At 40.1% G+C, this 16,398-nt stretch overlaps 1 protein-coding gene across 1 annotated transcript; it reads right to left on the minus strand.

The window, feature by feature from the left end:
- Positions 1 to 1,207: 1,207 nt before the first annotated feature.
- APOH (apolipoprotein H) lies at positions 1,208 to 11,695 on the minus strand. The gene is made up of 8 exons (XM_006177424.3): positions 11,589 to 11,695; positions 10,866 to 11,042; positions 9,467 to 9,563; positions 8,277 to 8,353; positions 7,307 to 7,495; positions 4,729 to 4,908; positions 2,868 to 3,065; positions 1,208 to 1,359 (listed from the first exon to the last, which is right to left on the minus strand). The coding sequence occupies exons 1-8, from the start codon at positions 11,650 to 11,652 to the stop codon at positions 1,304 to 1,306; spliced, it is 1,038 nt and encodes a 345-aa protein (XP_006177486.1). The 5' UTR covers positions 11,653 to 11,695; the 3' UTR covers positions 1,208 to 1,303.
- Between the last annotated feature and the right edge of the window lie 4,703 nt (positions 11,696 to 16,398).

Consider the following 16,398-nt stretch of genomic DNA (forward strand, 5'->3'; position numbering starts at 1 on the left):
GCTAGAAAAAGATGTGAAGTCACAATAAGGTTTTTTTTTTAATTGGTGGTATTACTGCATATTTGTATGCTGACAGAAATGCTCCAATAGAAATGGAAAAAATAAAAACGGAAGATCATTCATCACAGGAGCAAAAGCCTTAAATGGAAAACAGAAGATGGGATGCTGGGCATAAGGTCTGTCCTTGGATGGGATCTCAGAGTTCATCCATCATAACAAGACAGAGGGCAAAGAACCTGGTACAGATGCTGGTGAGATAGATGATAAATTTGGTTGTGGAAAGATTAAAAAGGGGTCTTTTCTATTTTCTCACTGAAATAAGGACCAAAGTCATCAGGTCAGTGTGAGGAGAGAGAAGGTGGCTTTAGGAGAGTTGAGAAGAGAAACAGCCAGGTAGCCAGTTGGGGGATAAACAAACTAGAGAAATACGGTAGGATTGCCAGGCACAGCGAGGGGCTTACGTGAGGTTTATGTTCATGAATCCAGGTGGGACCTGTTAGCATAATTGTGAGTTTTTCTTTTTTTTTTCCCAGCAATGTTCACCTGCTCCAGTGCAGGCATAGGAAAGGCAGCTAGAGTCTGGGGTGGGGTTTGCCAGCATGTGCTACGGAAGGAGAAAAGAGCAAGGAAGTTGAATATAAACAAAGGAGCAATGTCAGTGATGGATCCTAGAATTTCACAGGTAAGGGAAGATTTTTTTAGGCATTATGTAAACCAAACATTAAGAGTTCAGATCCAGTTCTACTGACCTAGGCGTCTATGCATTCCTCTATGGTTATGCTTCTCAAACTTAAGAATGCAAATAACTATCTGGGGGCTTTGTCATAAAATGCACATTTGGGGGGCCATCCTTGGAAATTCTAGGACACAGTATTTTTTCCTCTGTAATAAGTATCAGGTGATACTGATGCAAGGGTCTTCGGACCATTCTATGAAAAATATTGCAGTTGCTTTAGGTGAAAGCACTTAAGAGGAGAATTAGGGAGGGGGCGAACTGGGGTTACCCAGGTAATTGTTCACACTTCCCATTTCATAGCCAATGAACATAGCAATGAACACTGAATGTCCATAGCAATGAACACTGAATGTCCATAGCAATGAACACAGATTTGGAACATCAACGACAATGTTCCAAATATTTGGGCTTCTTAACCAGGTAATATAACTAAAAGTAAGCTGCCATGGGGAGTAACACTGCGATGACCGACACAATAAATTCAGTCACTTTATTTTTCCCGTTCCATTAGGTGCCTTGGACAAACACATACAAGTATGACATTTAATTTTGAATCTGAAAACCAGCTTAGCATGGCTTTACATCTGATGCATCCGTTTTCCAGAAAGCCAAAGAACTGTGCTCTGTTTGGGGAGAAAAAGATAAAACATTCTGAGAGAAACAAGTCATTTCTTAAATGTGTTAAATAGCTAAGCCAAATCGAATATATTTTACAAATGGGTAGAATAAATCTAATAACATGAACAAAACCGTTTAGTGTGAGGTTTAAGAGATTCAAGAAAGCATCGGGGAAATGATAAGGCACTTGTTTCCAAAGAGAAAATAAAAAGTTCTATATAATTCTGACAGTTAAGATTAAAAGGAAAAAACCCCGTATCGGCCCTTTATTTATTCCACAATGCACTAACAGTGCTGCCTCTGCCAGAAGACTCAAAAAGAGAGCAGCCCAGAGAAATACATTAACAAAGCTCTGTTTGGTTTTTTAAATTATCCTCTGCTAATATTTTTTCTGCTGATATGTTCTAGGATTCTTGTGCTTTGTCACTTTTAGTACTGAACATCTCACCAGGGCTCTGCTATATTTCGAACAATAACAATTTATCCAGTGCATTTCTAGCAATTTGAAATTATAATGATAGTAACCGTTATCATTATCACTGAGCACTTAATCCAAGTCATGGATAATATTTCTAGTCATAAAACCTGTGAGGTGGGTACTGTTTGCTAGTTATCATTCCCATCATTCTTTCAAGCTGGCCACTTCTTAGAACCCTCTCTTCTCTAATCTACTCCCAGCTCTTCCCTCTACCAGCCTGCTGATACAGGGCTGTCAACATTCTTGAAGCATTTCTAAACCTAGAGGCAGCAACAGCTTCAGCCTCCGGGAGCTCTTCCCTCACAGCAACAAGCATATTTAAACCTGAAACCTGACACCTTAAAAGGTTTAAATGTTGACCATTATACATTCTTTGTCTCACACAAACACAGTATCTTCTTCTTTAAAATATTTTGCTCTAATGAATACTTTGCTCTAATGGGTACTTTTCAAACACTAGAAATTGCTGGAGGAAGGAAAAAATGTTCGAAGATCTATAAACCAATTACCGTTGACATAAGTTAATGTGTAATTTGGAGTTAGTTCTTTATCATTTGGAACTAAGAGGTATTATGATTTGATATTCCATTCAATATTATTATTATTACTATTACTATTATAATAATTATTATTATTATTCAAGCATAATCTGGAATTACACAAGATGGCATAATTCACCTCAACATTCATTCAAATAAAACCTCAACCCTAAGGGTCTGGGTATAGCTCAACTGTAGAGCACATGCTTGGCATGCATGAGTTCCTGGGTTCAATCCCCAGTGCCTCCATTAAGAAAAACAAAACAAAACAAAAAAACCCTAAAACCCTGAGTTTTAAGAAAAAGAATTGGAAGAGAAAGTGGAGAAACTGAATGCAGCTTACTGCTTCATTTTGCTGTTTCCTCCTGCCCCACTCTTTTAAAAAATCCAGTGGCCAAATTGACATGGCTTCTTTTAGTCATTATGTAATAAAAGAACTGAAAATGGTAAAGGGCAAGCAGAAGTGCTCGCTAAAAGTTCCAGCGTTGAAACTCACCCTTGAAGCATTTGGGGATCTCAATGGTGCCGTCTATGCACTCTGCATCCTCTGTATAGCTACACTTCTTTTCCTTATTTTTGCAGAAGAAAGAAATTTTTTGGCCATGCAGCATTCCATCCTTAAATTTTTGTTGGAGAGTTACTCTCTCTCCTTCAAATATCACAGTAGCTCTTTTAACAGATAATTTACAAGATGCTGGAAGAGACAATGTTTGTAGTCAAAACTTAAGAGTTCATTTCCTCTTTCCTAAGCATTTGAACCCGTAGATGAGCAGACCTGAAACAAATTGCTTCTAAGAATGCAAAAGTCAATAACATCAGTATCATTGTTAACTGCAGTCATTTATCCATAGAACCATTAACCATGGCTTCCAAGATCATCTTTCTTCCCCAATATAGTAGCCACAAAGGAATGTCAACGCAGAAGCATGAGATTCTAGACTTCAGTGAAAACTCCCCATCAGACACTGCCATTTTCTGTAAGCCTCCCCTGCCCCACTCTGATCCCATTTATTGAGTGAGTGCATCCATCTACTAGCCACTGTGAGCGTTGGCTGTTAACAGCTCACAAATGCTCCTTTCTCTGAAAATTTGCCTTCAGCCATAAGGGAGACACTGCTCCCAGGAGAGGATGCACATCAGCCCACAATTCCAGGGTCAGGGAAGGGAGCAGCCCACAGCCTATGTCTGATTGACAGGGATAAAAATGAGCAGGTCCCCTAGCCTCTCTATGGGATCTACTTTGGGGTAAAATTCATGATCCAGAGCTCCCAGGGGATTAAATTGAAGCTAGACTCTAGCTGAGATCACATACTTGTTCAAAACATGGTCCTTGGGTCAGCAACATTGGCATCACCTAGGAACTTGGTAGAAATTCTAATTCTCAGGTCCTAGCCTAGATCCAGCGAATCAGAAACTCTGTTTAAACAAGCCCCCCAGGGGACTCTGATGCACAGTGAAGTCTGAGAACCAGTGCCCTTCTCCATCCTACCTGCCTCACTCTCTTTCTCCCAAAACACTCACTTAATAAATCAATGGTACTTGAATCCCTGGCTCAGGCTCTGCTTCTAGGGGACCCTGAACTAGTTATACGTCATTTTGCCTCTAGTGCCTAATTTCGTTTGCTATTTAAACAGTCCAGCCGACAGCAACCTGAGCACCAGTGTAGTGCAAGGTGGTTGTTTTTTGTAAAAGCACGGCACTGACCAGATCACAGATAGACACCCAACTCAAAAGCAACCAGCATCTCAGGGAAAAGATGCCAGTGAGTGATGATGAATCCTTTAGTTGAGAGGTAGTGGTGTAGAATTAAGCCAAGTTCAAGGAGAGTAAGCAGAGAAGCACAGAGATATGAGAGAGATCGTGAGGCCAATGATATTCAGAAAGAGTAGCAATAGTTCCCGCCTTTCAGTGCCAGTCCTCAGGAGGACCAGCTGTGTTTCATTTCCTCATCTTCAATGTCCATGTGATTGCCTGTTGCACATTTGTAATTAGCCCCCATCTCCTGGAACTAGCTTGAAAGTGTGGTTGGTTTTTGCCACGAGAGGAGTCTTGACTAGAACAAAGCAAAGAAAGGATGCTCGTGGACAGACTTTATTACAGAAGCCCGCACAGCCTTCCACCATATTACCAGTGCTTACAACATTTGTGCTTAAAATTTCTTTTATTCAGTTTAATCTCAAATAAGCTCACTATGCATGAAGCTTCCCCATGCACATATAAATCCCAGAACTTTCACATGCCAACAGTTGTGAAGCAAGTCTGAGAAACGAAGTGGAAAATGATTGGAACAAGAAAATGGCAAGGAAAGGTGATTCCTTGGATAAATTCGGAGATGGTTTAAGACCCGTATTTCGTACCTTTACAACTTGGGTGTGCTGACCAGTTTCCGAATTTGTTACATTCTACTTCTTCTGGTCCATCCAGGGTGTATGTATCATGGCAACCATACGTGGCTTTATCCTTGTAATAAAGTACTTGCTGTGCAGGATAGTTCACAAATCCATTGTCTGGTCTTGATGGGAATGGGCATTTTACTTCTAAAAAGTTTATGCAATAAGACGTATTAGTATAAATAGCAGTGTGACCCAGTGGTTATGAAACAGTTACAGTCCTGTCTCTATTACACCATTGAATCACTGGGTATTCCTGGGACTAGAATGCAATTTCGGGGTACCCTGGCGCTTAATTCTGTCCCAGTTATCTTATACTTATGGGACCTTGGATACTAAAATAGAAACAACAACACTTTGAAAGTAAAGTAATGAGTCACCAAGTTCTTTGGGCATTCACATAATCATGCAGTATTATTTATTGCAAATTTCATCTCCACACAGTCTAAGATGGTGGGTTTGAAAGAAAAAGTTTGTCTCTTTCAATCAACAGACCATGAAATTAAAACACAAAGGCTCCCTCCATGCACACTAGAACACCATTGTTTGGATTTTAAATGATGAATCTAATTCTTATGATTGTCTTCAGACTACACAAGAAGCCAGCATAAAACAGAAAGGAAAAAAATGGTGCTGCCCCCTGGCCTTCTTAAGATCCTCAGCAGCAGAGCCCCAAATCCATTTACCCCGGTACAAGAAAGCAGGGCTAGAGGCAGGAGCAGAGAGCTCTTGCTTGGTAGTCTAATGAGGTAATTAAAGAGGACAAAGTCCCAAGTGGGACTGCTTGGATCAGTTTTGGCTCTTCCACAAATTGAATGTAAAAGAATCCATAAGTTTACAATAATACTAAAAAGAAATAGTTTCCATGGAAGAAAAACTCTTCTCTATAGAAGAATTCCAGCTGATTAATATAGATGGAAAGATAAAATTAGAAAACCACTGTTTTGTAACCACCGATGTCTTAATTGACCGAGTCACTGATTATCAATGGATGCTAAAAAGACTGCTAGAAAGTGGGTATTCTCACAATCTCAAAGTATCACCCGCAGGTTGCTTATTAATTCCAAAGAGGACGGGATGCCTTTACCAAGAGAAGATACCAGCATAGCCCACCTGACCAAGAGATTAAATTCAGCATGACCAGGGATGGGCTGACACTGTGTGCCTTCTGATGAGACGGAATGCATTTTTAATGAAATTGTTTAACTTGAGTCTAATCATGAGTAAATAAGCAATCAAATTCAGATTATGGAACATTCTACAAGACAACTGACCTGTACTCTTCAAAAATGTCACTGAAAGACAACTGAAAAGGCAGGGACTCATTCTTCATTAAAGGAGACTAAAGAGGTATGACATCTAAATGGAATGTGTGATTCTTGATTAGATCTCACATAAAAGTAAACATACGTATGAAGGATACTTCTGGATGGATTGAGGCAATTTGCATATGAAAGAAATATTGTTATTTGTATATGCTATAATTGCTTAAATTGTTATGGCTAATAATTCAAAACATGTTAAATGTCTTGGCTACAGTGATAACATAGGAGAAGGTCCTTGTTCTTGGGACATTCATGCTGTTGAAATATTCATGTGTAAGTGTCATGATGCGTAAAATTTATTTTCAAATGGTTCAGGGAAAAAAAGTATGTTTTTAGAGAGAGAAAGAAAGAGAGAGAGAATGTCACAACATGCTGACGGCTGATGTATTTATGTGAATGGTTAAAAAAAAGAAAAACCCACCGCTGAAGACTTGGGAGAGTTAAATGAGATGGCACATATACAGCAAGAGACCTGTGCCTGGCCCAGAGTTAAGTCCTCCGAAAGGTTTCTAGATATTATTATTGGTAGTTTCCCTATGCTGGAAAGCACTTGTGTTTAAAATATTCAATAGATATCTGTCTATCCATCCACTAGAGGAGGTGTTAACAGTCTTTGGTATAACTCCTCATGTGCATGATAAACTCTATGATTTGTCTACTTGTTATGTAGTTGACAAATTCAAAGATGGTAATAATAGGTCAAATTAAAGGAGAAAGATTTTCATACATATTTTTAAATCAAATATTCTTATGATTCCTAACTTTAGGGAAAGACGATAAAAGCTTATACCAATTTGACTGCAACTCAATTTTCACCTTTATCACTTAGGACTCCCCAATTTACTCCAGGCTTCTCTTTACCATCCTCACCATAATATTCAGACATCCATGCACACACCTTGTTCTTTCATGCCCCCCTGACTTTCCCCAGCCTGTGCCCTTCAGTGGCATGCCTTTCCCTCATTCTCTACTCCTCCTCTAAGACCTTCCTCTGGGAAGATTTCCCAGGCAGCTCCAGGTAGTTCATTGCATTAGCTATCATTTTCCTGAGGTCATCTGGTATCCCCAGTGGTTCGCACACTACCTGGCACATGATACATGCCAAGAAATACTCATTGAATGAGGTCATTTGAAACACTCCATGATACTAGAATTTTCAGTCCTTTTCAAAAAAGAGATTCCACACAACCATGATTGTTTTGTCTCATCAAGGCACTTACCCCTACATTCTGGTAGTTCAGTCCAATTTCCATGTTGCGTGCAGGTAACCGTGTCATTTCCAAACATTGCATGGTGTGGCAAGCATTCAAAGACTGCCTTGCCTCCATAGAGGGAGTTGTTTCCAGCCAATGGCTTATAAGCACTAAGTTTTGCAAACTTAGGTATGGATGGTGGAGGGCAGGTTATAGCTGAAGAAAGAAAGAACAATCATTTTTATGAAAATAGTTGAGACTTTCAAATATACTCTTTACAGAAAGGGGGAAAAATCCAAAGATTTATTTGAGAAAATGCAAAATTTGATCAAATGCCAGGTTAAAAACAGTCAACAGAAGCCAAGTAAGAAAATATGATCTGAAAATCAGATGTCCGAACCGGTCAAAAAGCTAAAAAAGTAGTAAATTTCAGTCTTGCCACCACTAATTTGCCTGTTACAGGACCACAATGCTTAGGTTACTGTATGTCTCTGATCCAGATGCTACCTTGGAAGATGTGTCTGGAAGTCAGACTTGGTGAAGGACTTGGCTGAGGCACCATCCTGCAATAATTGCTGATGACAGCAGCTTGGTACAAGTCATTTGTGACATCTGAGTGACCTCTTGGTGCTAGCTCAGGTTTGTTCGCTCCTTCTGAATAACTCCTGCTTTTGTAACTGTGTTGACAGAGCTTTTACAAGTAACTTCACATGGAGACTCAGTAGTGGGCTGTCAACCTGATCTAATTAACCTGGAGTTTCAATGTTAGTGTTAGGTTAGTGTACGGTTAAGGTTAGGGTTAGGGTTTATCATTCCAAAGTGGTCGTTTCATCTTCTAGAGTAAGATATCAGGATGAACAGTCCCCCAAAGGTGACCAACCATCCCACTGAGCTGGGACTGAGGGGTTTCCAGGGTGTAGAACTTAGAGTGAAAACCTGGAAACTCCCAGGCAAACCAACTGGTTACCTTCCCTATAAGTGAGACCCACAGACTCACGAGCGCAGACAGGAAGGTCCGGACTCCATTTTCCTTCCTCAGTGCATTTAGCGGAATTAGCTCCTTTCAGATAAAACCTGCAAAGGAAACATTTAATCCATTAAATAATAAAATAATCCATCAATGGCATCTCAGATGTCTTTTCCATTGAGCATTGCTTCAGATGAATGCTATTGGCTTCTTTTCCATCTTATAATACTGTTTCCTGAGAAGCTTAACTTTTCTCTGAGGCTCATCAAGTCTCCCAGCCTAGTGCTGCAGGTGAACTGCTGAAGAATGAGAGTGTTCCAGAGATGATGGGTGTAGAGGCCAAAACCCCAAATCCCTCAGCTCTAACCAGCTGGTCAGGTTATCTGCTTCAAGCAAAGAACCACCTCTTTTTCAGGATCACAAAAGTGAATCAAACTGAGTGATCTCTATTATTTATTGTCTGTAGCCTGCTGACCTGAACGTGTGAAAACGATGCAGTCTATTTCTACTGCGGATGTAACATTGTCCTTGAAGCCAATTTTGTTCAAGGTCATTCAGCATGAAGCCTGCCAGTAAATTGGTGTTTCAGATGAAAGGACTGCATTTCTCTTTCACACACAGTATTTCTTAATCTCTAATTGCAAACAAGGGTCCTCAGTAACATTTTGCCCTACTCGACAGCCAGTGTGCTATCGACAGTGATGGCGTATTTGCTCACAAGGCAGCTGAGCTATATGACCAACCAAAAGTGCTTTCTTCCTAGGGATTTTGTACTGCATTAGGTGAGGAGTAAGAGCAATAACGTTCTACATCATCACAATCCCAGCCCTCTCCATAGATTTCTCTTCTAGACACTACCAGGTCAGTCAATCAAATTAGCCTCATAACCAAAGCCCAAGTCCAATTACTAAAGTGTTTTAACCCTCGTGCTAAGATTGGCCCAGGGACTATCAAGGATTATCACCCTGGTTCAATAATTTCAACATTCTCCTCCAATAAGTAATCAGGAGCAGAAAAATTAAATATAGCACTGACTTCATATTTCACAGTTGTTACAGCCTCCAGCTCATACCCACCCCCCTCAATGCCTCTGTGTATGTATATTCAGTGATTTGTGTTCAGCAAGTCCCACCTAAATGTAGAAATGAAATATGGACCAGTCTTGATGTTTAGCTTAACGGTGCAGAAACGTGCTGCATCTGTTGGCTAGAAGTCCTTACCCGGTGTTGCAAGTAAAACTGATCGTGTTGGGATATTCAAAAGTTGTATAGCGTACAGCTCCGTTTTCTAAGATTCCAGCAAAAGGACATACTCTGGCTGTGATTTAAAGGTAAAAAAGGTCAATTTCTAGTTACAGAACTTCCTATTAAAATAAAAATATATAAACTCATTTCTGTCCTTCATTCCAGTAACTCTACTGGTAACCATCCCAAGAAAATAACTCAAAATAAGTCAAAAGATCTGTGCACTAGGCTGTTCATTATATTGTTATTTTTAATATTAAAAATCAAACAGTCTAAATGTTTGCTGTCATGGTATTATTTTAATAAATGGTAAGTAAATGGTAAATCCAGCTGACCTATAAGACAGCCAATAAAATATGAATTATGAAGATCACAGAGACACAGCCGATGTTTCCAATGTTAGTGAAAACAGAAAAACACAAAATGGTATCGACTCTCTGCAATGATGAAAACATACATATGGAAAGCTTGAAAAATGAAGTTGTTAGTGTTTCAAAGTTACGGCAAATGATTTAAAGAAAAATTTTCCCTAATGATGTTACAGTAGTTTTTCATTAAAAATTATGTTTTAACAATGTCCTACTGTATAGCACAGGGAACTTAGTCAATATTTTGTAGTAACCTATAATGAAAAAGAATATGAAAAAGAATATATATGTATAACTGAATCACTATGCTGTACACCAGAAACTAACACAGCATTGTAAATCACCTATACTTCAATAAAAAAATTTTTTTAATGTTTTGTCTTTTTTAAATCAAAAAGCATATTAAAATCACTTGTAGGAACATGTATTGTTTTCACAAATGGCAATGCCCATCCAACTAAAATAACCAGAGCTCAGTTAAGTTCATATAATTATTTTTACTGCTTGACTTTTACCTAAAATTGCCTGAAATTCTCTCTAGTTGATTGCTCAACAGTCAACCATAAAAAAATAACGCCAGCATGACGTCACAGACCATGTTCCAAAGAATAAATAAAACCAACTACCATAAATTCATATATATAATATATATACACATAATTGTTGCTGTATTACAGATGGTATATAATTATATATAATATTACTGTACATGATTAATAATTTCTACTTTATTATAAGTATAATTTGTAATGTAATCTCCACGTCCCTTTTCACGTCTGCAGTGATCCCCTCTCCTTTTACCATACCAAGTCTCTTTTTAAAATCCCCCCTAGTTCCAGCCTATGCTTGTCCCCTCTTCTCTAAACGGCCCTTGTCACCCTTGCTCTCTTCTCCCATGGAAAGCCCCCAGGCCTTCCTGTTTCCTGGCAGCTCTGCTGACTTTGTGTACCCCCAAGACGGCCGGAATTCGAAGGAGGGGGAGGATGTGAGAGACGGACTGGACCTACGTAAGCATCTCAGCGTGTTGACGGGCCACAGCCCTGTGAGCGGGCAGGTGAACCGCCGCACCACTCCGCGGGACTGATAGCCCGGCTGGCAGGAGTACACTATCTCCTCCCCCGGCAGATAGGACTGTTTTAATGGAACGACGGTGGCAAATGGTAATTCATCCGGCTTGGGACAGGCTGAAACAGAGCACAGAGCAGTTGGTGAAGAAACCTATATTTGCATTTCTAGGCTCAGCTAGCACACACAAATGAAAAATATTTCATGCTACCAATAATAAGTATGCTGAGTTCTGTACCAAATACTTGCTATATGCAATATCTCGTCCAATCTCCTCACTGATGTTTGAAGCATACTATTTCCTTCTTTACTTTTTTTTTTAGGGGGTGGGGGTGGTAATTTGGTTTATTGATTTATTTTTAATGGAGATGCTGGGGATTGAACCCAGGACCTCATGCCTGCTAGGCATGCACCCTACCACTGAGCTACACTTCCCCCCATGAGGGGTGCTGGTGCTCCTTATTTCACAGGTCACTACACTGAGGCCTAAACTAGCTAACTATCTTATGGAGACGCTTTAAGCATGGCAAAATTAAAGAATAACCATCAGCCCAGTCTCGCCAGCATCCACCCTAAAGGGAATAAGTAAGCATTATGGATCTCTGGCATATAAGAGGGGCTTGGATATATTAATGATTTTTTTTCCAAAAGCAAAGAGTACTTACTTCGTCCTGCGATAGCAACATGGCAGAGAAAACTCGAGAACAAGATGAGCACTGGGGAAATCATTGTGGGTGCTGCACACAGACACAACCACAGTAGCTTTCCTCTCCTAAAAAGAGACGTGTAAATATTAAGGTGCTTAAATATTAACCTTTTGGGGGATGTACTTTTATCTCTGCAAATAGAAGATAAAGTATCATGATGTGAAAGGAACTTGAGACCAACATTCTTTAATCATTTACTTTTCACTTTAGTGGGTCTGTTGTGAAATCTTTGGCCGATGGCTTCTCTCTTTGTGACATTTATGCTAATGGCATAAGACTGCTCATTCTTGCCTCTGATAGGATCCTGGTGATTCCAGATTGCTGCGTCTCTAGTCCAGACCTCTTACTCTCCATCCTTTGTTTTGTGTACGGCGTGGATGGAACACCTAAAGACTCAAGTGCCTGCTCCACCCACAGCCTTGAACTGTAAACTGAGGATCATCACTTACTCTCAGGGTTTCTGTCTCCACACCTTCAAAATCACTTTCCAGGTCCCAGATGGATGATTCTAAAGAACATCTTCACAGAGGCGTCTAAAATTATAATGCCTAAAAAACTGAGCTCATCATCTTCTCTTATAAAATGACTATTTGTTCCCAATCCCTTTTTTACCTGCAGGGAGCAACACGACCTTCCTGGTAGCTGCAGGAGCTACGCTTGAATCCTCAGTCTTCTCTCACACCAAATCAACCCAAAGTCCTGCTCATCTATTCTTAATACTTCTTTAGATCTGTCTAGATAGATTTCCAAATCTGTTTGAGAGGTTGGAAAGTTGATGTGAAATTACAAGTTTGGACTCAAAGAAGAAAAGATGTTAAGTCAGAGAGGATGGGCCAATGCTGGTGAAGCTGCTTGGGAGGGCTCAGAGCGGACCATCCGTGACCCTGGACTTCTCCTACACAGCATTTGCTCTAAGGGACTGAATATGCAAAGAGACAATGGCCAGACAAGGTATAAAAACAGAACTCTGACCTGCAATCTCTGTAGCAACCAGTCCAGGAAGCCAAATCACAGTCTCTGTAGCAATAGCCAAACTTAGCACCAACCAGAGGAAACCAAATATGTTCCTCTAATCACTCACACAGGATGCCTGGCTTCTAGGTATTCCACCTCCAGCTTCCCCAGACTAACAGCCTCCAATCAGGGCATACCTGAAGCCGTTCCCTTTTGTCCACCATAAAGTCTTCCCACGGCTTTAACTGATTTTGAGTCTCTGCCAAACACAAACGATGATGGCTGACTCCCTATAGCAAGCTCTAAATGAATAGTCTTTGCTTGTTCTCATTTGTGGGGGGTGCTTTATATCCATAGGTCTAAAGTTCCTTGAGGCACATCAGTTTGAGAAGTGTTCTTGTCAGACAGTGATGCTGAAATGATGTTCCTAATGAATGCTATGTTCTGTGATGAGGAGAACAGTGTACTGCCTCGAACATAAAATCAGGGTGGTCCTCCCCCCTTGCAATTACATCACAGTCTTCACATAGATGCCCACACAAGCATACACTCCACCTCCCCCTCCTAAGGAGAAGGGTTTGTGCTTGCTAGATCGCTCACAGGCTCTGCTTTATCATGGAGAATTTCCTCGATGGGCGGAGAAGAGAAAAAAGGTAATAAAGAGGGACCAAGTTGCTCTATATAATTAAGATCTGAGCTAGACAGAGGAAGAGGGACAGGATCATGGACAACCAGCTCCTATTTGCCAGCTACTGAACTTTAGAAAACAATGCAAAAATAATACTATCAGGAAAATGAAGAAACAGCAAAGTAAAACTTAGTTTGACAGGTTTTGAGGGGAGTCACGTGTTTGTGGCTTTTTTTTTTTTTTTTGGCTAGTAAAATTTTCCCTTGTTTGTATAATTAAATGCAAACATGATGGATGGTAATCTGCACAATTAATAAGTTATAATTATTGTTAGTCCTGAGTGCCTTGACACTTGAAATGTCTGAAAATTACAAGATGTCCCCAAAACTCCTATAAAAACACACATGGGTCTAATGAAAAGCCTTCATGATGAGCCTTAAGATGAGAGGCAATCACTCACCTTCCAGTCTGTGATGTATTTTTCCATATCGCTTTAGCACCATGTGTCTGATGTGTAGTCTGATCTGTCTTCCTCTCCATATGGTTCAGCTCACACTCCAATAACAACTTAGTAATATAATAACCAAAGAGCTGGCTGATAATCGACGTTAAATGACATTTTAAACACACATTTAAGCTTGCCATTAACGTTTAATTTGGCAGCGCAAATGGAAAAACCATTAAAACAAAATTTTGACAAATCAAGTGCCTGTTTTGCATTGTTGGGTTTATAATCATCACTAAAGAGTAGCCAGTCCTTGGATTTAATGTTGCACTTAGCATATTACATTTTACTAACTATGAACAGGGATACACAGCCACATAGACACTTAGGTTGAAGAATATATGACATTTGTTTTGCAAGGAACATAAGACCTTGTACTTAAAATTCTTAATGACTTCGACAAGGAGGGTATGAAATAGGTGAAGGAGATTAAGAAGTACAGATCCCCAGTTATAAAATAAATAAACCACAGGGATACAGCATAAGGAATATGGCAACAATATTGTAATAACTTTGTATGAAGACAGGTGTTTACTAGACTTATAGTGATGACCATTTTGTAATGTATGCAAATGTCAAATCACTATGAAGTACATCTGAACCTAACATAATATCACACATCAACTATAGTACAATTTGAAAAAAGGGAAAAAATTCTTAATGACTTTATCTTTTCCTACTCTACTTTGTAAATTAAACTATAGAGATTCAGAGTCCAAGGTTGTGTATCCTGAGATCACATTGCATCACATGTTCAAACACTTTCTTATTTACTTCACAAGCAGAGACTTTGACCATAACATTAAACATTTAGCAACAGTTTAGATTTAAAAAAAAACAAAAACACTTTGAATGCTGTCTCTTTCTGGGCTGGGATTCTAGCCAGTATCCACCAACAGGCTCTCAGTGGGAAGATGCAAGTGCCTCTGCTCCTAGCATAGCAAAACCTATCAGGAACTATGAACACATTGCAGAGGGGATAAGGGAGCATGTCACAGGACTTAATGGGCATGCTTACATGTGTCGAGAAATGCACAGGCAGCCTAAGTCAGCACTGAGACATCTTTGTGTGAATTCTGGGATCTCCTGCATACAAACAGTTTTTACCTTGAAGAAACTACTAAGTTTATACACTGCAATTTCTATGTCGGTCTAGAGCAGTTATTCTTAACCTTGGCTGCAGAGCATAATCTCCCAGACTGTTTTTTTAAAAAATAGAAAAATAGAAAAATTGAACAGAATTTCGGGGGGTAGGATCCAGGCATTGGACTTTTTTAAGGTCCTCAGGTAATCATGATCACAGTGAGGATTAAGACCCATTGAGTCAGCATGTGAATATTTACCTAAGTTAAGTTCAGCTGATAAGGTTCTACCACATAATTCTCTCCCTTACCAATGTGAGATTACCTTTTTTATACATTCCACAGTGTGTGATTCCTTGATCTCTCGTGAATTACTTCCTGGATTCCACAAATTCATTCATTCTTTTACAAACATTTCCTAAGCCCCTGTTAAGCTATACTTGGCGGTTGACACTGGAATTTCAGAAATACGCAAGACGTGATTGTTGCCTGTAAGGAGTTCACGGTTTACTAGGACCGGGACACAGTGCTACAAATGAAATAATAAAGTCTAAGATACTTATTTTTTTTTAGAAGCACCTGCAGAAATTTCAGAGAGGATATTTCATTTGGATTATGTCTTAAAGAATCTTAAGCTTAGCGGTTCAGAGGGAGTGAGGTGGACTGGGGTACAGTAGTTAAGGATGAAGATATTCCAGGTAGTCATCAGAGCAAGGAGGCATCAAACGACATGATGTATCCCCAACAGCTGCAACACAGGATGTTTCTGGAGCAGAATATTTCTGGGAATAGTGGGAAGTGAGGGATAGTGGGAAATGAGACAGGAGAAGGGGTAGGGTCTGGATGATGAAAGCTCTCATATGCTATGTTTAAGAGTTTGAACTAATTCTGAAGGGAGGGGAAGGGAGGACCCAAGTCAAGTTTGTATCTCAGAAAGAATCTTGGCAGCAGCATGGAAGACCGATTGGGGAAAGGGGGCAGTGTGGGAGAGAAAGGGGTTGAAAAAAGAAAGACCCTAGTACACCTCAAACTGAACTCATCTTCCATTCTCACTTTCCAAACCAGCCTTGCATTCTGTGCTGTTAGTGAGTGGGAGCCACTTTTATGAAATGAGCTGTATGAAATCGACCACGTGTACACCTGGCCGTGATGACTCAGAAGATGCGCTGCTCTCCTGAAGCATGAGCTGGAGGGAAGGATTTTATTTCCCAAATCATGGCCTGAGATGCCAGAAGAATGGAATTCCATCAAAGAACTGAGGACATTACTCAGCAGCTGGAGGGGATTTTGCTGGGAGGATGCATCAACCCAGATGCCCAGGTTTTCAACTGGATCTGAAAAGTGCCCGGAGTTGGGATACAGAGTCTATGGAGAAGAATGTGAACCAAACAGAGAAAAGGAACATATTTACTGGCTCTTCATAGGATCTCTATCAGGGAAGGAGGACAAGCCCACCACCCTGGAGGGAGTGTGGTGTCCTGATGACGGACAGTGGCTTTAATCATGGTACACTCGAGTTTTGAGTCCTGACTCTGCGGTATCTTGGGCAAGTACCATCCTATGGTCAAGCTTTAATCTCTAAAGTGGGGGTGAAAATAA

This window comes from Camelus ferus, chromosome 16 (genome assembly GCF_009834535.1).
Source record: "Camelus ferus isolate YT-003-E chromosome 16, BCGSAC_Cfer_1.0, whole genome shotgun sequence".
Taxonomy (NCBI): domain Eukaryota; kingdom Metazoa; phylum Chordata; class Mammalia; order Artiodactyla; family Camelidae; genus Camelus; species Camelus ferus.

What these genes read in the sequence shown, in the direction of transcription:
- APOH (XM_006177424.3), bottom strand. Translation starts at nt 11,652, where the DNA reads ATGATTTCCCCAGTGCTCATCTTGTTCTCGAGTTTTCTCTGCCATGTT. An exon ending in AGTTTTACTTGCAACACCGG is followed by an intron (nt 8,354 to 9,466) that starts GTAAGGACTTCT and finishes TTTCCTTTGCAG; the next exon opens with GTTTTATCTGAAAGGAGCTA. An exon ending in TGAACTACCAGAATGTAGGG is followed by an intron (nt 4,909 to 7,306) that starts GTAAGTGCCTTG and finishes TAAACTTTTTAG; the next exon opens with AAGTAAAATGCCCATTCCCA.